The sequence below is a fragment of the Manis javanica genome, chromosome 1 (genome assembly GCF_040802235.1).
Source record: "Manis javanica isolate MJ-LG chromosome 1, MJ_LKY, whole genome shotgun sequence".
Lineage (NCBI taxonomy): Eukaryota > Metazoa > Chordata > Mammalia > Pholidota > Manidae > Manis > Manis javanica.
The window spans coordinates 236,103,815-236,125,451 of NC_133156.1; the positions used below are offsets into that span (position 1 = coordinate 236,103,815).

At 45.0% G+C, this 21,637-nt stretch overlaps 1 protein-coding gene across 5 annotated transcripts in view; it reads right to left on the minus strand.

The window, feature by feature from the left end:
* Positions 1 to 18,922, minus strand: part of ASAP2 (ArfGAP with SH3 domain, ankyrin repeat and PH domain 2) — a 161,526-nt gene extending 142,604 nt beyond the window's left edge. For 4 of the 5 annotated variants that reach the window (XM_073216811.1, XM_073216824.1, XM_073216818.1 and 1 more), the window contains exon 1: positions 18,472 to 18,922. In XM_073216811.1, the coding sequence (XP_073072912.1) occupies positions 18,472 to 18,597 (126 nt within the window). In that variant the 5' untranslated portion in view covers positions 18,598 to 18,922. The remainder of the gene's footprint in view (positions 1 to 18,471) is intronic. The other variant, XM_073216807.1, reaches the window with a different exon arrangement.
* Positions 18,923 to 21,637: the final 2,715 nt, after the last annotated feature.

Sequence of the window (21,637 nt, forward strand, 5' to 3'; positions counted from 1 at the left end):
AGGGGAGAAAGAGAGACACAAGTTTGAAAAGGCAAAGACAACCTTCCTCCCAAAGTGTTCCCCCTTCCTTGCCGCAACACTCCCAAATCTGTACTAAAACACCCCTTCTCTGCTGAATCACCACCACTGTCCTGTCTACTTTCTGCCCTGCCCCCGATCAGGGCATCCCACCATCAGAAGGCAGCCAAGGCCTCCAACAGGGAGCCAGGCAGCACTCACACCAGAAGATGCTGACTCTTCCACCTCTGGGGCTGTAGTCTCATGAGAGGTTTTGGAGCTGCTGCAAGTATCACAGGAATTCAGCAGGAAAAAGGAATATCAGTGCACTTTGTTACTATGACAATAAAATGAAACTTTCAGCTTACAGCACTATTTAGGAAGATTATCCTTCATGATCTCTTTGTCATCTGAACAGCATAAATTTACATATATTAGGTATCAAAAGAAATAATTTGCATTTGGATGTGCCAGCTCATATACACATTCTGCTGTCCTATGGGATTCTGCGAAATTCAATGCTCGAATAGCACTGTAGTTTTTCACCTATGTGATGGCCAGATGGAAAGAGACCATTCATCAGTCCCTCACAGATGAACTCTGCTCAGGAGGAAGGGCACCGTTTACTTTGTCCAGCGTAACAAAAATGCATTATTGATTTATCAGTCCCCAAATGGGCTCATTTCTCCTGCAGTCACCCAACTGCCCTTCCCCAAAGAGATTAATATCAAATATCAAAATACAGCAACCAAAGGCATAAGAAAATTATAAAATTGGTAACTGTAAAATTGTAAAAAGGGGAGTATTACACTCAAAAGACTGGGCACCACTTAGCTACCAACTAAAGTCCTCTTCTCAAGGATACAAGTGAGTAGGCAGAATGTGAAAAAAGAAATAAGCCATGTAACTTAGAATACTCACTGTGACACATGACAGAAACATTCTTAACACTGAAGAAACATATGTTTCTCTCAAAAGGATATTTCTTTCATTCCAATGATAAATAACTAGAGCCTGATGACTTCTCTAAGGTTATATGGCCAAAGAGCACCTCCTATCGCAGACATGACATGAATTTTCTTACATTAAAACTGGGAGTCCTTAAAACCTCATATTTAAGACCCCCTCTTGCATTTAAACTATGATTACACCTATACTTACAATGTTATCTGGGCTTTCCAATCTTGATGCTATTATCTGGTTATTATGAATAAACAGTACCTTCCAGAATAGCTAATACCACTAGTATTAATAGTAACTGGTGCTATTAACTCTATTCTGACACAATGTACAAATTTCTAAATTACCTGTCCTCTCTACTGATTTCTAAAGACAGTTAACACATAACAAACAATGCATGTACAACACTTTGAATCTCTTTAAAATAAAGACTGGATGAAGACATTGTTGAGCATATAAAATCTGCACATATGCACATATACTCAACAGTGTTGCACCTACACATTTTTTAAAACTCAGTAAAATGGTTACTGAGCAGCTCCCAGATACTCAGATAGTTTAAAGTAACAGAAAGATCATTCACTGGGCATCATTCATATGTGATTCAATTGTCACGACAACCACTTACTGAATATCTTATAAAACCATTAAACCTCTAGAAGGCTGTTTCCTCAGCTGTAAATTGGCAGAAGACCTGTCCCATCCAAACAGGGTTTTGAAACTAGTGAAGAATAAATAAAAATATGGGATTATTAGAAGAGCTCCTGCAGAGTCTGCACTTTGGTTTCAGGATGTAAGGACACAAACACAGGAAATAGGTCCACAGTGCAAATGGTGCATTTATTTTATGAGATTAATTACCAAATGACACTTAGGGAGGGTCTCCATATTGGGCACTGCAGGACACAGGGCACATGATACCAAGCCCCTCCCTTCAGCAAGCATGTGCTAATAATGAAGGGCTAAAAGGTGCAGCAGAGGCCAGTTGCCCTAAAAATGTAGGGGGTAGGGCTAATAGAGGCTGCTAGTGATACATGGGAACTTAAGCACAGCAGGGCAGGAGAAGGACCTGAAGGTGGGTAGGATTACAGTTCTAGGAAGGGGAGGAATCCTCTGCCATCTGACAGTCTGGTACATGGCTCCCTCTCCGCAGGGGCAGGAGGGGGCCATCCTACCTGGTCTGCACACCAGGTTCCCTCATCCTCTGGGCAGGGCTCTGCTGATGACCATCCTATGCCAGCCTTCCCGGGACACCTCCCAGGTGCACACTAATCCTTCCACCTGGCCAGGTGGGAGATGGGGCTGGCTCCTTGGCCCATGGTACCAGCCTCTAACCTCTTTCCAGATCACCACGCATCTCTCATCCCTGGGATGAGAGCTGGTGAAGCAACATCCAGAGAGAGAGCCCAGGCTGGTGATGTCAGGCAAGGGTATAGCTTGGTCTACAGGCTGCTGACATTCTAGCGGATGGGCATCAGGTTTCCTTGTTTTTTCTGGGCTCCCTGTGACCTTATTCCCTGATCCTCCCTCCCAGTTAAATGCGTCCCTGAGGTCAACTACGCAGTCTGAAGAGGGAAAAGTGGTCCAGGATGATCCCTCCTGTGACAGCTGGGGAGGACCGCCAGGTAGAGGCCAGAGCTCAGAAGAGGACAGCATTAGCTGTGCTCCCTCCACCCACCTCTCGTTACTGCAACGCCCTGCAGCATGCAGTTGGATGGCCTTCCGAACTTACAGAATCCCCAAGCTGGAAGGTGCCGTCCAAGTCATTAGTGGACATTCTCAGATCAAGAAATGAGACCAAAAAAAAAAAAAGTAATTGGAGGAAAAACAGCTCAAGATGGGGAGCAGCAGCCAGTGCTGAGTGCTGCAGGGCCTAAGGGAGATGGCTGGCTCCCTCTCACACACCTGGATGACCACAGTGCATGCGTGAACGCAGGTACATAATGTACCTCACAGGTATTGAAAGAATAGAATAATGGTTGAATAAATTAATGGATGATTTTTTGTTTGTAAATGGTTAAGCTCCTTAAAGGTAGAGACAAGATTGTATTTTTAATAATTTTAGTCTAACACTCACTTCTAGTATATACTCTATGTATATTGCCACCTGCCAGAGATCAAATCTCAACCTGAGTCCCTACTATGTGCAAGGCACTGGGGGGCAGTAAGCACATGAGAAACAACCTCTGCCCTCAGGGAGCTTATTTGCTGCCACCTCCTCCCTGAAGCTTTCCTCAGCTCTCCCTGGCAGGATCAGTGTCTCCTTCCCTCTAGTTCATGAATGGCTTCCAGGAAGGAACTCTGGAGTCCAGGGCCTGATGCAGAGCAGGTGCTCTACATATTTAATGAAGGCCTGAACCCATCAACCACAAGCCAAGCAACCCTAGAAGAGGGCCCAAACCAGAGAATGCATCTGACAGGCAGGGAGCTGCCACTTAATTGCCTTGCAACATGTCCCTTCCTTTGTATTCCCAATGCCCTGTGCAGTAGCCAGTGCTTCCCTATTGGGCTCCCTGTCTTGGGTCCTTCTCCCCTTTGACCCTCTCACCCCCATTCCCCACACAAGATCTGTCTTTCATAAGCCTACCTCTATTCATTTCAGTCCCCTACTCAAAAGCCTTAGGTATTTCACCACGACCTTGCACAGAAAAGGCTGCGCTTCCACAGGCAGCAAATACCTGGTCAATGCAGCAAGCGGGAATGTTTAAAACGGGTTCGTTCGGTGTGTGGACCACTAGGCTAAGCAACTACAAGGCTCCTTACATCCAAACAATCTCTCCAGGTTGCAACAGGCTCTCCATACTCACATCTAATGCTCTCACCTGCAGTGGGCAAACATTTTCTGTAAAGGGCCAAATAGTAAATATTTTAGGCTTTGCAAGGCACATACAGTCTCTGTTGCATATTCTTTACATTTTTGGGTTTTTCTACAACTCTGTTTAAACTATAAACACCACCATTTTTAGTTTACATTTTCTGCATACAGAAACAACTGTGGGCTGTAGTTTGCCAGCCTCTACCAGACCAAACAGGGACAACTCTGAGTGCCCTGAACCTAACCCCCATGGTTCCAACTTACACTGTACCCTCCTCTGTCTTCCTTCTTGAGGAGATTCCTGCTGAACAGGTATATGTAAGCTCTGAGAAGGGAAGCAATGGCCACCCCCCAGCACACAGCGAGCAGCTATAGCCGTTGTGGACCATGCTTCACAACTGCAGAACACTATGCTTCAGAATGTGAGACATCCCAGCTCTATCCCGATGATGGATGGATAGATGGAAGGATGGACAGACAGGTGAATGGACAGATCCATCAATGCATCAATGGATGGATAGACAGAAAGATGGATAAAAATGGAACCAACCAAGTGAATTAGAGAGTAACTGCTTTAAGACTTAAGAAAATAAAGTGTTTCTCATGGACTGGGGATATTAGGGAAGATTTTACAGAAGACATGATTTAATATATTTTTCAATGAAGCAATTGGATATTAATTGGGATACTTTATAAGATGGAGATTTAGATCATTCTTAAAAAGATTTTCCTGTTTCAAGAATGACATGACAATCTTTATTTTGCAAATCAAAACATTTATTTCTAAACCTATGGCAAGGCTTTGAAGGGAAAAATATTTTTAAAAAATCACAAAAGCAAATAAATACCTGGACCTTCACATTTGATGGACATTTTCTGAGAACCATGTGCTGGGCTCTGAGGAGTCAAAGAGAAGCAATGCTCAGTCTTCCTGCAGGCACACTCACAGTCTGCTACGGGGGGGTCCAACATGAAAACCAATAACCACAAGCAGGGGGAACTTGGATTTTGAAGCTCCCTCACCCCAAAGGAAATGCCAAAGTACTCTGAGGTCAGGCAGGAAACCACATGGCTAACTCTCCCTTGCCTCACACTCCTCAACAGCAGATGTTTAAAGGACAAGGGCTGTCCTCACATAAGTCTGCATGTCTCAGAAACAGATTCCTACACCATTCTGCCATGGCCCAAACCCCAACCTGAAAGACATGCCACGTGTATCATCTGGGCCAACACCAAAGGAAGGAGTCATTCCACATAAGTTAATTTTCTCAGTGGAATGAAATCAAAATTACATGGCAAAACTCAAAAATTATTTTCATGCAAACTCTCCTCAATGGATTACATGCTTCCCTGCCCACCAGGGCAGAGGGCACTGATTTGGACTATTTCTGCTTAAATGTGCTCTGCAGTGGCATCATGAGACCCAGCCGGATTCCTGGGGGAGGAGCGAACCCACATTTCTGAGAGAGTCTAATTCTCTCTTTTCTTCTATTCCACCGGCCTCAGCCATTGAATGCTGTTCATTGAACACTGTTCTCTGCTGTTTCTGTTATTCACCCGAATAATTGATTTTCCTTTGAAAAAACAATAACAAACTTTCTGAAACACTCATTTGCCAACACTGCTACTCCCTAATTCAACCCAAAATCTAACAAAGTGTTAGAACCCTGTAACAGCTCACGGCATCTTAGGGCAGAAAGAAAGCCCAGAATGTGCTACGTCAAGCTTCACTGGCTATGTGCATGGATGCTTGAGGGATGCAAATGCAAGGAGGTTCATAAATTAAAAGAGCAAATAAAAACAGGAGCCCTTAAGAGATTTCCTATTAGCTATGACTAAAGCAATTTGTCATCAGATCAATCAAACCTCCTTTTACTTTGCTCTGACCATAAAGAAGAAAGCTGTGTGCTTCAAAAATTAAGCTCCTTCCACAGTGCTAAAGAAGATGATAAATTATTTTTAAAAGACAGAACAATAAACCCAGTTCTGGAAACCTGAGGGTCAGCAGGACGATAGGAAAGGAGGCCAACTTTAAATGCCATCACCAAAGCAGCAGCTTACCAGTGACTTTAGAGATGTTGGAAGGAAGGTGTCCGCCAGAAATCCCAAATTAAAGCTTCCCTCCTGAGTCCTCTGCCTGAAATATCCTCTTTTAAAAAGAAAATACATGGCCCCAAGGGTCTGGAAATATACAGAGGTTGCGGGGGAGGGAAGAGAGAAGGTAGGAAAATAAAGGAGCTGAGAGTTTGAAGCTTTGGATGCTGCCTGGGTTGCAGCATAAGCAACCCAGTCCCTGAGGAAAAGACAGAAGCAGAAGCAGGGAAGAGACAGAGCAGGACGACGACGAAGACAAGAGCCGCGTGCCCAGCTCCCGACCCTCCCGCGGGTCAGCCCTGCACAAAGCAGCCAACTGTCTCTCTTCCACATCAAAAGCCTGAGACCTGGCAGGCTACAACCAAGACAAAGAAAAGCTACAGGTTCTGACAGCCCAACAGCTCAAATAGTAAGCACACCCCATTCCATTTGCCAAATAAGAAAAACAAACAGAATTTACAAAGAAGAAAACCAGGAACCTCAATGACCTTTTGTTAAGTGAGTGGTCTCCAAGGTGAACAAATCAAGGAGATGCTTACAGAAAGAAGCAACCAAAAGGCCACATTAACCAGCAAAAACAATAGGTTGTTCAGAGTTCACCACTGCAGAGACAGATGAGGCCTGGCATGAACTCCCAGGTGACTTCAGAACACCCTGGCTGAATAATCTTGAAACCCCCTTACCAATTCAAGTGACATTTCCACTAACTTACTTTGCAACCTGACCAAGCAGGTAAACTCTTTTCTCCGTATACTGAGCCCAAAAGAGAAGGAACAAGGCAGACTATGTATCTCAGCTGTGCAAACTGTTTCCTTAATAGCAGTCAGTCACTCCATAGTTAGCTCCCCTATTCTGTGCAACTCTTTTGAGCATTTAAAGATGATGAAGAACTAATCTAGCAACCAGGCAATAAAAATAAATAAAAGGAAAAAATAAAACTATCTCTATTTGCAGATTGCATGATTTTGTACATAGAAAATCCTAAGGAATGCACACACACACACACACACACACACACAACTATTACAGCTAATAAAAAAGTTCAGCAAGATTTCAGGATGTAAGATCAACATACAAAAAATTAATTGTATTTCTATAGATTCTCAATGAATAACCCAGAAATGAAATTAAGATGACAATTTCGTTTATAATGGCATCAAAAAGAATAAAATACTTAGGAATAAACTTAACAAAATGTGAGACCTAAACAAAACTGTAAAACATTGTTAAAAGAAATTAAAGATTTAAATGAGTGGAAAAATATCCCAAGCTAATAGATTGGAAGATGTTGAGATGGATTGTTAATACGTCCATACTCCCCAAACTGATCTGCAGATTCAATGCAATCCCCATTAAAATCTCAACTGGCTTTTTGGCAGAAATCGACAAATTAACCCTAAAATTCACAGGACAATGTAAGGGACCCTAAACAGCCAAAACAATTTTGGAAAATAACAAAAACAAGTGTAGGATTCACACTTCCTGCTTTCAGAAATTACCATAAAACCTACAGGAATCAAGATTGTGTGGTACTAACATAAAAGATAGACATAAAGATCAATCTGAATATAATTGAGAGTCCAGAAATACACCCATACATTAAGGATCAACTGATTTTCAGAAAGGGTGCCAAGAGAATTCAACAGGGAAATAACAGTCTTTTCAACAAATGGTGTTGGGACAAGTGGACAGTCATATGCAAAAGAATGAAGTTGGATCCCTATCTCACACTATATACAAAACTAACTCAAAATGGATCAAGGACATCAAAGGAAGGGCTAAAACTATAAAACTGTAAGAAAATACAGGTACATGTGTTTGTGACCTTATATTAGGCAATAGTTTCTTACATATGACATCAAAAGCATAAGCAACCAAAGGAAAAATAGATATTAAGGACTTTATCAAAATTAAAAACTTCTGTGCTTCAAAGGACATCATCAAGTGGGTGAAAAGACAATCCATAAAATGGGGGGGAAATATTTGCAAACCATATATATACTTGTTGAATCTAGAGTCTAAAATATATGAGGTACTCTTATAATTCAACAAGACAACTCAATATAAAAATGGGCAAAGAATTTGAAGAGGTATTCTCCAAACAAGATATATAAACGGCCATAGGTACATGAAACAGTGCTTAACACCATTAGTCATCCATCAGGGAAATGCAAATCAAGCCCATGAAATACCACTTCACACTAGAATGGCTATAATTAAAAAGGCAGACAAAAACAAGTGTTGACAATTACATGGAAAAGTTGGAACCCTATACACTGCTAGTGGGAATGTAAAATGATGCAGTCTCTTTAGACAACAATCTGGCAGGTCCTCAAAAGTTAAAGAGAGTTACTGTTATCACCCAGAAATTCCATGCCTTGGTGTATATATCCAAGAAAAAATATGTTCATTCAAAAACCTGCACAAGAATAATCACAGCAGCATTATTCATAATAGCCAAAAACAACCTAAATGTTCGTTCACCTGATGAATGGATAAACAAAATGTCATATATTCAAACAATGGAATACTAATTGGCCAGAAAAAGGAATGAAGTACGGATTCATATAACTTGGACGAACCTTGAAAACAGCCAAGTGAAAGAAGCCAGACATAAAGGGCCACATAGCATATGATTCCATTTTATAAATCGCATTATATGAAATGTCTAGACTAGGCAGATCCACAGAGACAAAGTAAATTAGAAGTTGTCAGGGGCTAGGGAAGGGGAATGAAGGGTGACTAGTTACGGGGATGGAGTTTCTTTTTGAGGTGATGAAATTTTCTGGAATTGGATGGTGGGGATGGCTGCACAACTTTGTGAATAAACTAAAAAATCACTGAATTAGTTTAAAGGGGTGAATTTTTTGGTATGTGAATTGTATTTCAATTTTTTTTTAAAAAGCAACCACAAAAAAAAAGTGCCTCAGAAAGCCACAGAAAAGTTTCCTTCCCCCCCCCCCCCCAACTAGAGGATATAATTCAGAACCTACACTTTCTTTCAGGACTACAAATTAGCCCTTCCTTCCTCATTTTCATTCCCACCATTTACTTCAGAGTCTTTTCAAATCCAATATATGTGACACAAAGAACCATGTGATTTTTCAGATGGGAGAGGGTAACTCAGAGATTAATGAGTCCAAAACCTCATTTTGAGACCAAACATTCAGGATGGTGACTTAACCCGAGGCCATACAGCAAAGCCGACACCAGATCAGAATAAGAATCAGCTCTCCTAATGCCCCAGCCAGTGCTTTTTCCACTTCACCATGTCAACACAACCACACCTGTGGGGCTTCCTAAAGGGAGCACATCTCCCCCTGGCAAGAATACTGGCCCCACAAAACCCAAAGCAAAGCTATCAGAACCCTGGTAGCAGGAAATCGGTACTGACTTCAAGTTCAACAGTCCAGATTATTTAATGATCACAAAACTCTGTGATGAGGAATACAACCTGCTTTCCACCAGAGGAGCAAGGCACAGCAGAGAAACATTCAAGAGACCAACATGCACAGCAAAGACAGTAAAAGCTGCTGCCAGGTGAGCCAGAGATGGACGACACCACCCGCCTGTTCCAAACTTAAGCTAGCAACACACCCGATGAGATTCCAGCTCAATGGCCGACTACTCTGTTGACACCAGTGATATGTGGCAGGAGGGAATCTTTAAAGAGGGGAACGGAAGAGGTGAAGTTTATTTTTACCTCTAACTTCTCAAGAAGTATGGATACGAACGTTCAACAGAAAGATTAAGTAGAGGAAATAGAAGAGGGAAAGAATGGCAAGAGGCAGGTGGATCGCGCTGCAGACGTCCTAGACGCAGAACATTAAAGCCGGAAAGGAAGGCCCTGCCCTTCATCTCACCCACCCCTACACTTATAAACGAGACCGCTGAGGCAGGGCCAGTGAGACCGACCACCTGCCCCAGGTCCGAGAGCTGCTTAGCAGCAGGTCCCTGCCATTGGGAGTAAATACAGTACAAGGACTTAACATTTCCCCTTCCTTTCAGAATCTCCCCGAAATCCTCTAACTGGCACCAGGGTGCTGTCTCCTCGGCTCCAGTCTGCCTAGACATGCCACCCGTGAGTCACCCTTCAGTGGCCACCCTGCAGAAAAGAGATGTGCTGACCAAGCAGGAACACTGTGTGGATCTGATCCCTGCCTGTGTGGCTCCCAGCCTTACACGCTGCTGTGACAGTATGTGTTCAGTCCCTTGGTGCTGGGGGCCAGGTACATCCTTTTAACTCACTTAGGGCAATTAAGATCACTAAACACCTCAAACACTGAGTACCTCCCTGGGGGTGAGCGTGTGATGACCCAGCTGGGCGAGCGCACATTCTCTAGGTCAGCAACAACAGGGCCTGGCCTGCAGAAGGTCAGCAAGGATCAACCTCAAGAGACCCAGCAGGAGAGGGTCAGGGTCAGGTGGCTCATTCAAGGACAAACACGAAATAGACCCCCAAGGAAATGAGGGCTAATCTCAGCAGATCAGCATTCCTGGTTCTATCAACTGCTGGTTGTGGGAAGAGAGATCTGCAGTGTTGTACCAGGATGCCTCAGCTGCTTCTATTATACAAGATAACCACAGGGCCTACCTCATAGGAGAGGTGACAGGATTCAATACACAATTTACAACACAGTGCAGTCCTTCACAGAGAATTAAGGCTCAAAGAAACATCAGCCATTGTTGTCGTTTATGTTAAAAAAGAAATAAAATAATGTCATTTCTTCAGGGAAGCTAGGGAGAGGCCCCAAAATCCTGATCACCTGGCTAGATTCCTAAAGACAAGGGAATTCATCATTAGAGGGAACTGTCCTCATCAGCCACCCGATTCTGTTGACAGCATTTGTGTATAAAATCTTACAGACAAAGCCATCTTCAGCATCGAGTGGAAAGATGACATCATTAATAATACCGGTAGCAGGGCAAGCCTCCTGCCAGGGTGTGCGCCATGCCCCAGGCCACTCAGCTCTACAGGGTGGGCATGTCAGCAGAGAGATCAGTGAAGAGAATAAAGAGGAACCATTTCTGCAGCAATAAGGACAGAGGAGACAGAGAGGGAACAGAGTAGTAGCAAGGATTTCCCAGAAGCATTCATTCAAGAAATACAACAGATGCATTCTACTAAAACTAACTGCAAGAGGGACCTGCTCACAGAGGCAACTGCGTGGCAGGCCTTTCCTGGCTCAGCCTCTACAGAGGCTGTTGGCTGCTAAAAGAGCAGACTCCCATGTCAAAGTCCATGAGTTTGAACCCCAGCTCCACAGTTTCCTAGCTCTGTGATGTTACAGAGGTTTTGTAATAATTAATATTTAATACATGTAAAGAACTTAAAGTATGCCTAGCACACAGTAAGCACCCAATAAATGCTAGAAAGAAAAGAGAAAAAAAACAATAGTGACTACAGTTAACACTTAACTAATCTGGGGATATCTCAAACACACTCCTGCAACAACCGTGCCATTTCAAATAGGTAACCTCACCCCAAACAACAGACTCAAGTCTCCCTTAAAACGCTGAGCAGAAGGCACCTACAAATCTATTATTGCTACGGAGTCAAGGACTGTGTATGACATGCTAGGAAAACAAGAAAGGTAAAAATAGAAGTGGCCTGCAGGGCAGCCCAGCTCAGGGTCCTAACTACAGGACTTGTAAGATGTCATTCACAGTTTTGCAGAACTCTAAGGTATGCATAAGTGTATGAACTAACCCATGGGACCATGTGAGAAACTGCCAAGCCCTGACCTTGAAAAAATGCAGAGTGCACTATAGCTGTCAAATCACAACTGACAGCTTCACCTGTCACCCCCAGTTTCTCTAAATACCTTTACTGCTTGATATTTGTAACACTGACTTAGAGTGTAACTCTTCTCAGCTAGACTCTAAGAACCAATTCATGACAATGACAGGATAAAAATTATAAAGGCTGTTTAAACAGCATTGTTACAGAGTCAATTGCTCACTCCAAAAAAAGGTTAACTAAAATAATCTTACCTGGAATTCTAAGTCTGAATATAGAAGGTCCGTTAACTTGGATATGGGGTGTGGGGAGTGGGAATAAATTTGTATTTCATTAGCCCCTAACTGAAATTTAGCATTTTCTTCAATGAATATAAGCAACACACCTTGAGTGTATTAGCAGTAGCTGTGACTCCAATAGATACATTAATATAAGTTTAGAGTTAAGAAATGTCTCACATTTATCAGTACTTCAAAATTGAAGTATTTATTAGATTCACTACCAAATCTTGATATTTAATACTTTAGTAAAGAAGCATAATAGTATGACACAGGTATTTGCTAACTGTATTTCAATATATTTGGTACCCTTTGAAATCCTATGTATTTTATTTGATGCATTAAAACATCATTCTGAGAAGTCCACCACCTTCCCCAGACTGTCAGAGAGGTTCATGGCCCAAAAAAAGGCAAAGAGGATAAAGTACGATTGCACTCAAGATGAGAACATGGGTGATTTACAGGGAAGGAACTATCCCTGTCCACTCTTACATGCCCGGCACCTGACAGTGACAACATATTGGCAGGTGTCTGATACACATTTATGAATTAACTCAATGCAACCAAATAGAAACAAAAACACAGCCCAAGTATCCCAGCTCTAGTCAATGGCCCATTTATTCCACATTGTTGACATAATAAAATGACAGTACAAAAGTACCTGGAAGGGCCTGGCAATCACTTTAAACCCATGTGACACAGAAGAGTGTAAGCAAAGAAGCCAGGTTCCTGTTGCGAGGCTGACTAGGTGAGTCAACAAACGCCTCGTTTTAGTAGGGAAAGAGTAGAGATGTTTAGGGAGCTGACTTAGGGACCGTACCCCAGGCATCCGACAAAGCCAAGAAAATGGCACCTGCCATCATCTGCCTAAGAGAGGTGAACATACCCCTCTGCCCCAGTCTGCACAGCTATGCTTAAATGCCGCCAAGTGGAGTGTGCCATAAAACAAAATATATATTGGTCCCAACACAAGTTCTTTAACAAGCGGTACTGAGCAGCACACAGCCGGCCTTGATACCGACACTAAGGAGCACCTGGGAGTGTCAGCCTCACCACGGGGACATGGGGAAATCCATTCCAGGCAGCTGGAAGGAACTGGGGATGGCTACAGCCTTCATGGACACAGGAGCTCTGTTCTGACCACCTCATCCCCGCGTACACAATCCATCAGGACAATGGACCTCAATCAGACCTCCATCACTCCCAATGCTACCCCTAGTCCAAGACTCTCTTGCCTGCCTGACTGCCATAGGATTCCCCCGGCTTCAACCCATCTCCCTCTTTCCTGTCATGTCCCGCTAGCCTACACTCCCTGGAACCACCACCAGGAAATCTTTAAAATGTGAATCAAATAATGTTACTCCCCACTCAAACCCTCCAATATCTATACAGCACATTAAATGAAATCTACTCCGTCCCAGGACCTGGTTCTGTCCCCCTCATCCTTCTCTCTCTCACCCACTTCTCTCCTCCAACACCACCGTCTTCAAATGCCCCGAGCCCACTCACATCACAGGGCCTTTTCACTTGCTGTTCTCGGATTCCAGCTCTTCCCTGGCTGGCTTCTTCTTGGCATTCCGGGCTCTGCACTAATGTCACCTCTTAGGGGAGGCCTTTCTGACTTCTTTCCCAATCTCCAAAGCTACTTTCAGTTTCCTACCTAACATTACATTACATAATTATGTTTACTGCAGTGATCATCAACACCATTTGGCAGCTTTAAAAAATGCCAATGCTCTAGGCCCCACTCACACCAATTAAGTCTGAATTTCAAGGAATAGGTCAGGCATCTCTGTTATACAACCCCACCCCTGCCCCTCCAAGTGATTCTACTGTGCAGCCAGGGTTCAAAGTCTAAAACAGTGCTTTGCATACAATGTGCATACATATTATTAAAATGTAGATTCTGAGGTGAGATCTGAGATTCTGCATTTCTAACAAGCTCCCATGTGATGCCAATGCTACAGGTCAGTGGACCCTTGAGTTGCAAGAGTCTAAAACACATTGTCCAACAGAAGTTTCTGCAATAAAGAAGTCTGTCTACACAGTCCAATACACATGTGACTCTCGGGCACTTGAAATGTGGCTAGTGTAGCTGAAAAACTGGATTTTTAATTGGACACTGGCTTTCACATTGGACAGTGCAGGTCTAGAATGTACATGCTCCATTGAAGAAAGGTACCAGTGCCTAGAAATGTAGAGTGTAAGAGAAGAATCAAGGAATACTCCAAATTCTTGGCCTGAGCAGCCCTCTGTGGATTGGGTGGTCATGAAAATCCCATCAGAGGACTGACTGGCCCCCACCTCAGGAATGCACCAACATTTACCAGAAGCAGGAACAGAAGACCATACTGAAGACACCTTAGTGACTAAAGCATGTGGTAACCCACAGATGACTACCCCAACTTCACGACTCAATAGCACATCACCATACAAGCCTCTCCTAACAGAGCCCCAGGCACACCTGGCCACTCTCAGCCCTGGGCATCATGATTCTGGACAATCCTGTAGTCACAGCCCTCACGTTGATTTATCACACTCATTTTTTTGTAGGATGTCGTTTTCTCCCACTAAGCTCTAGGTTCTTTCAAAGAGAACGTGTTCCTCTTGGTATTCTTTTCCCATCACATAGCACACAGCAGGATCAATGAGTACTGAAAAAATAACAGGGTCTGGAACCACCAGTAGGAGCATTAGTACTTTCAATCACAAGAGAGAAATTGAAGGGGAAGGAGGACTCACATTAAGACCATTTCCTCCTTAAATGACTCAACTGCCAACACATAAATTCTTCAGAACACAGCATAATAAGGTGATCCAAAAACACAAATGCATGGCAAGAAGATGTCCTTCTGACAACAGATCCAAAATCTGTTAGTCTGGAATCTGGAACAGTTGTTTTTCAAACAGTTCACAAAGGGCTAAGATTCAGAATCACTTTCTTGTCTAAAAGGCACGTAGGCCCAGTTCCCACAATAACCGCTGGGAGGGACATCTGGCCCCAAAGACAGCAGGGCCCCTGGGAGTCTGTGCAGCCCAGATGCTCATTCTACCCGTGCACTTGTGACAGCAATGAGATTTCCTAGGTAAGCAAGGACAACAGCACAGAATTATGTCCTGGAAGGAAGGAGATTAAATTTTAATACTTCAAAGTAAACATCAAATTTATTTTTACAACTACATATTTAACAAAGCCAAATAAGCAAGGTAGAATGGATGGTGTTTTTTTAGGAGGATTTCATTACAAATATGAATATTCCAACTACGTGTATAATTTTTTCCCTATTTTGAAAATATTTCAAAAGTGCTCAAGACTCATAGAAACTGAGACAGAAATAAAACCTCCCCCAAAAGGGAAAGAAAGCTCACTTTTCAAATTGATGCTACAACTACTTTTTATTTCCAAAAACAATAAGCAGATTCCAGTTGTGGCACCAGACATCACTAAAATTGTGCAGAATTACTTCACCCAAAGAAAGTGATTTCACCCAGGTGAAAATTTTAAAACACGACTATGTGCTGACCAGTTGCCAAAACAACAAACTGCTTAAAAAAGGAGCATGGGTTAATACATATATACTAGTTTTCCATTTACTTACCCATGCAACCATTCATTCATTTCCCCCACACTTTCTACCACTGTCCTCCATATAAATCCCATCTTGGGGACCAAATGCCCTCACCAACTTCCATGGATTAACTATAATATCTGTTAAGCAGTTACCATTTACTAAACAAGTTGCCCACTGTGCATCCTGCTAGGTATTACCTCATTAAACTCTCTCCACAGCCCTCTGAGAAGAGAGGTATTGCTACACAGACTTTAAAGCTGAAGAAAATATTGGGTATGAGAAATATTGGGTATCTCACCAAATGAGAAAATATTGGGTATCTCACCAAGTTCACAAAACTGGCAAGTGGTGGAGACTGAACTTGAACCCAGGTCTATCTGATAAACAATTAATTTAGAAAATTCAGCATTATTAAAAGTAACAAGAAAGCAGCTTCTTTTCTGAAAACAGCATGGAGCCAAGTTCAAGTTCCAGCTCAACTAGCTCTATAACCTTGAGCAAATTAATCACTCAGAATTAACTAATTTCCCAGCGCATAATGCAGAGATGAGGAATAAATACAACAAACTTCCTAGCATGGGGAAGGACCCAATAGCTATTAGTAGTCCAGTTACGGGTGTACCGACCCACAAAAGTACACCTCAGTTGTAAAACAATTTTTAGAAGATACATTGGAAATAACAGGGTAACAAAGATTAGCAGGTTTAAGATTAGTTTACCAAAATCATAACTTATTTGTTTAAACATAGGACCAAGAGCTTGCATATTTTAAGTTTAATTTCCTTCTATTAAAAAAGTAACTGTCACAATACCCACTCTCCTGTCTCCTTTTAGTAAGAAAGGTAAATTCTTATAAGCCCAAAATACACAGGCATCACTGGCTAATAAAACCATATATGGAACAAATTTGGTAATGGGAATGAACATGGAAACACCCAGGAAAAAATCATTATTTAAAGGAATCCACAGTGATTCCTCTCAGAACATGAACAACTTTCAAATTTAGTTATTTATAAATTCAAGTTCAAATCATCATGGTATCAATACTGGACTTGCTTAAAGTGAGACAGACCTGTAATGATTTCAACTTTTTCATTTTTGAGACTTTAACCACTTCTTATGCTTAGATGGCAAAGTGGAGCAAGCTTACAGGTTTAATAAAATGACCAAATCCAGTCTTTTTATCTGCTTAGTAACTGAGCTCTAGAGTAATCTCCTGCACAGCATACAAAAAGGGCTCAGAATTATACACTGCAAACTAAAATTAATCAGAGAAAGGGAATGCCAATTTTAAGAGAGGTTTCTATTTGGGTAGCTTTCCAACATCTGCCAGTGTTAATATTTAACTGAAAAACTGCAGTGAGGAAAAGAAAACAAAATTTAAACACAATTAAGCTTCTTTTTACAACATCATGTACAAAGCTTTTCTTTTCTCAACTATCTTTTTGGTTGAAATCATTCCATAAACATTATTAATGGTATATTCTCAAAACATTGTGAAAATTTTCCTCTTGCTTTTCAACCAGCACTTCTGAAGAAACTTCTTCCGGCGATCCCCATCTGCCTTGTTTGAAGGTGTCATTTTTAAGCCTTGCTGATAGAAGTAGAATTAAGGGAAGTGCGATCACACAAGCACTACAGAAGGTTTACATATAGCTCTAATCCATCAAAAAAAAAAAAAAAAAAGGAAAAAGGGAGGATGGGAGGCTACTCTAGTTATGCTTAAAACATTCAGAATGCTGAATCTGTTACTTTTGATTTAGTCCAGTATTGACTGTTTATGTCTGTAAAGAAAAAATCTCCATTAAGGGAAACATTCTGAATTTTTTTTCCCAAGCAATTCCTAACAGCAGATGCTTTGTTCAAGTGGGTTAAAAACTGAATGCCATCACCTAATTCAGAGCTCTCTGCTGACCTCCCTTCAACTCATGCTGACCCAGTCACCATCTAAAATACCCCATTTTAAGGCTGTAACTTGACCTTCTGGCCAAAAGATTCGTAATCATCTATTCAATATTGGCACACATGTGGCTTGTAAACCAGTTACCTATTCTGGGCCAAGGAGACTGCCAGGCACTTCACACACTGCGTCTCTGACCCTCATAACAACCCTGGAAAGGCTGCATTACCAGTCCCGTTTGGTAGGTGAGGAAAATAAGGGCAGAGAGGTGAGAAGCTGCCCCAAACCGGCATCAGCGGTGGCCCTGGCCGCCCAAAGTGTCCGTCGGCCCAAGCTTGTTGGTTCCCAAGTCTCTCTCGCAGGGGTGGACGGCTTACTCGTTAGCGCGAGACGCGAGCCTTAGCACTGGGCTAGAGGCGGGCCTTTTCCAAGCCGACGGGAGAGACGTGGATCAGGCGTCGGGGCAGGTGCGACACACGTAACCGGGGCGGCTATCGGAGGCCCTGGGGCAGCCCGGCTCTCCACCACCGTCGGGCACTCCTCCCCCGGGCGCGGCGCCGAACGCGGCCGGGCCTTCCTGGCTAAGGTGTGCGCACCCCTCCTGGGCACCCGGGTTCCCTCGGCCCCGCCCGAGAGGCGCGCAGAGGGGGCGAGCGCCGCAGCGAGGGCTGGGGGCTCCCGGCGGCCCCGCGGGCGGCGGCACCTCCGGAACAAGTTGGGAGGCGGGCGCCGGGCGAGGAGGGCGAGCCGACGACGCGGCCGCCGCGGGGGCAGAGGACCCCGCTCGCCGCCCACCCCGACTTTCGGGCCGAAGTTGGCCGCGCTGGGGGAGCCGCCCGGCCCCCGGCCCCGCGAGGAAGATGCGGCGGGCGTTCTGAGAAAGGCCCAAGGTAGCCGTCGGCCAGCTCCCCGGAGCCACCACACGGAACAAAGGGCTTCCGTTTCGGACAGGGTTAGCCCCGCCGCGCCCGATTTTGAGGAAAAGAAACTTTTCCCGGGATGCGGGAGCGGGGTCCGAGGCGGGGCGGGCCGGCGGCGGGCGGCCCGGGCGTGGGGCCGCGGGGCCGCCTGGGGCCGTTGCCGCCCGCCCGGCAAGGCCCGGCGGCGCCGCTCACCTCCTCGATGGCCGCCACCGTGTTCCGGCACTGCGCCGTGCGCGTGGTGAAGCTCGAGGCCGTGGGCGCCTTGTAGTCCTCATGGGTCTCGGCCACGAATTCCGACACGGAGATCTGGTCCGGCATCGCCTCGGCGCGCGGACGGCCGGCCGCCTCAGCCGCCGCGCGGGCTCCGACCCGCCGCTCGGACGCCGCCGCCTGCGCCGCGTCCGCAGCGCACCCGGGCCGCGGACAAAGGGAAGCGCCGGGCGCGGGCCGCCCCGCAGGAGCCGCCGCAGGACGCGGTCTGCAGTCCGCGGGGCCCGGCGGCGGGAGCAGGGGCCGCGCGCAGCCCCGCGCAGCTCGGGCCCGGCCGGTCGCCCGCCGCGCCTGAGGCTCCGCCGCCGCCGCCTGCCCTCGCGAGCGAGCCCCGAGGCGGACGCGCAGAGCCGGCGGGAACTGCCGGCCACCCAGCCGCGGGCCCGAGCGACTCCCGCGGAGAGGGGCGGGTCCGAGCCGGGGGCGGGGGCGGGCCGCGCGCTGGGCGGGGCGGCGCGGAGGGCCAGGCCGCCAATCCGCGCGCTCGCCGCCGCCGCCGCCGCCGCCGCCGCCGAGAAGCCGAGCCCGCAGGAAGGAAGGAAGGCGGCGCGCGCCCCGGCCCGCCGACCTCCTCGCCCGCCGCGGCGCGCCGCATTGTCTCGGCGTTCGGGCCCCGCGCCGCGCGCTGGGGCTCGAGGGTGCGCCCCGTCGGGCAGGGCCGGTCTGCGGGCGCCGCATCGGAGCTTCCACCCGACGGCTTAGGCCCCGACTCCCACCCCGGATCTGCGAGGCGCCCGCAGAGTGTGCAGGACACCCTCCCGGGCCGAGCTGCCTCCAGCCCCCTGGTCCCCACCCGACCCGACCCCGGGCTTGGAACCTTTTTTGGGGTCCTCCCTAAATCGCAGGGAATGCCCATCCAGGAGAGGGAGAACGCATGAGGAGAGCGCCCCCTACAGGCCTCTGCGCTCCGCCCTGGGCCAGCACCGCGCCACCCACTCACTCCTGCGCCCAGCCAGGCAGCACCCACCGCGGGCTTGAGGCTCCATAACAGGATACGACCGTGTAGCGATGGCTTCTGTGCTTTGCGTATAGTCACCTAGTCCTCCCCACCTTATGAGGCAGGTGAAGACACGGTTCTTTGTTTTACAGAGAGGACAATTTGCCCAAGAGCACACAGTGAATGACCTAATAAGGATTCAAACCCAAGTCCCTCTGAGAAGTCAAAGCGCTTCAGAGTGCTTACAGGCCCCCTGTAAGTGCCCCAGTCGTGTTTCCTAAGCTTATACAAATACAGGCCATTCTTGGTTAGTTGAAAATAGTTTTAGAGTATTAGGCCAGGACCCACCCTGGGGAGATAACTGAACACACTGAGGTGGAATTCCTGTAGCAAGTGGAGGGAATCGAGGGGGGTGCAAGACAGAACCAGGACAATGAGCTTTTCAGTAGGTCTCAGAGAAACAGGCAACAATACCAGGGCAAATCTCATACAACTGGTCCAGGAGAAAGTTTCAATTAGTTCAGATTTTCATGCAACAGCTCTTAAGGAAACTTTGATGGTTATTTTTTAAAATCCAGAAGTTCTGAATACACTAGTCAAATAAAATCACACCCTATAATTCTACACCAGGCATGTGGCATGGTTTCTGTAGCTGCCAGTAACAAACGAAGAGAAACTACAAAAACCTTTTGTGCATCTGAAAAAGGAAGTGTGAGAGACATTGGAAATTCAGTATGTCAGACAAAGCAGTCTCCTAAAGCTGCAGGACAGTGGACCACTCAATCTTGTCTAAGCTCCCGTGTAAGAATTTGCTATATGAGATGGCAGCTTGGGTCAGACATTATGTATGGCCTTTGGTATTTTCACAGCATTGCATATGAAATTTCGCTTTCTGAAATATCTGTATTAGTGGATAGCTTTTATTACTGCACTGGACAGGAAGTTACAACTTTAAACACTGTAGCATCTTTGCTTCTATCTTCACTTTATGTTTTTTCACCCTTTTGTTGGTCTTTGGTAGTTTCCTCTATTTGCAACTTTCTACAAGTCAAGTCCTGTGTATATTGCTTATATTAATAATGCATCCTCTCCTACAACAGGCAGATACTGTTCCCTCCTAACTAGTTTCCCAGCTACAAGGGGTTATTTTGTTCTTTATCTTCCTTGACATCGGAGAATATCACAGATAACTTTTCAAGTCTTGATTTTTAGAGGACTAAAAATCTATCAGGCTATGAGGATTTAAGAAGATAAAGTAGTGTTTTTCCTTGGCATTTAGTACATTAATCAGACTGATCAAGACTTGTACGTGAACAAAGTTTAGCTTGGAGTTCTGTATTCTCTTTATATGCAACTCCTGTTATTTCTTGTGGTTTAATAGAACTTTTCAGGTACAGAGACCTTTAGTAGCCCCAGAAGTTAAATTGCAGGGCTGCACTGCGTTATGCAAGTGGATGAGGAGGCTGGTGGGAAGCAAGTTGTCACCAGGCCCACTGGTGTAAAGAGGACATCTGTGTTAGAACACTAAAGCTGGGGATTCCTCCAGTCATCCGTAAGAATCTCAAAAAACCTTGCCCCATGCAAAAGCCAGGAACTAAAGCAAGATCAGAGCAAGACATAGCTAAGGCATCTCCAATATTAATATAAGAATGAATAGTTTCCAACAAATAACAATAAAATTAAAGTTGATTGTGGATCAGGAAAACATTGCACACGCTTCTGTTTAATGCACGAAGAGAACATACCAATGACACCAGTATAGGCCTATACTTCAGAACTTTAAAATCGAAATAGCCCTGAAAATCTAAAGTTTTAAAAATAACTTTTATTGGTAAAATTGACCTGAAAATAACTGACATGAAGCTATTTATAGTCTTGTTTATCCCACTTCATATGAATTTCCCTGAAAAACATAAATGTGCTTCATTATGGGACACTGCTGCAGACCCCACTGGAGGTGACTTGGAATACCTGATATGTGTGCTATATTACCTTTCTAAAACCTGAAAAATTCTGAATTCCACACACACTGGGAGTTTCAGATAAGAGGTTGTAAGCTTGTATTATTTTTTTTTAAAAAGAAAGAAAAATTAAAAGAAATGTGGTGTTGCAGACTTGTCATTTCCAGGGAAGAGGAAAGAAACTCTCCTC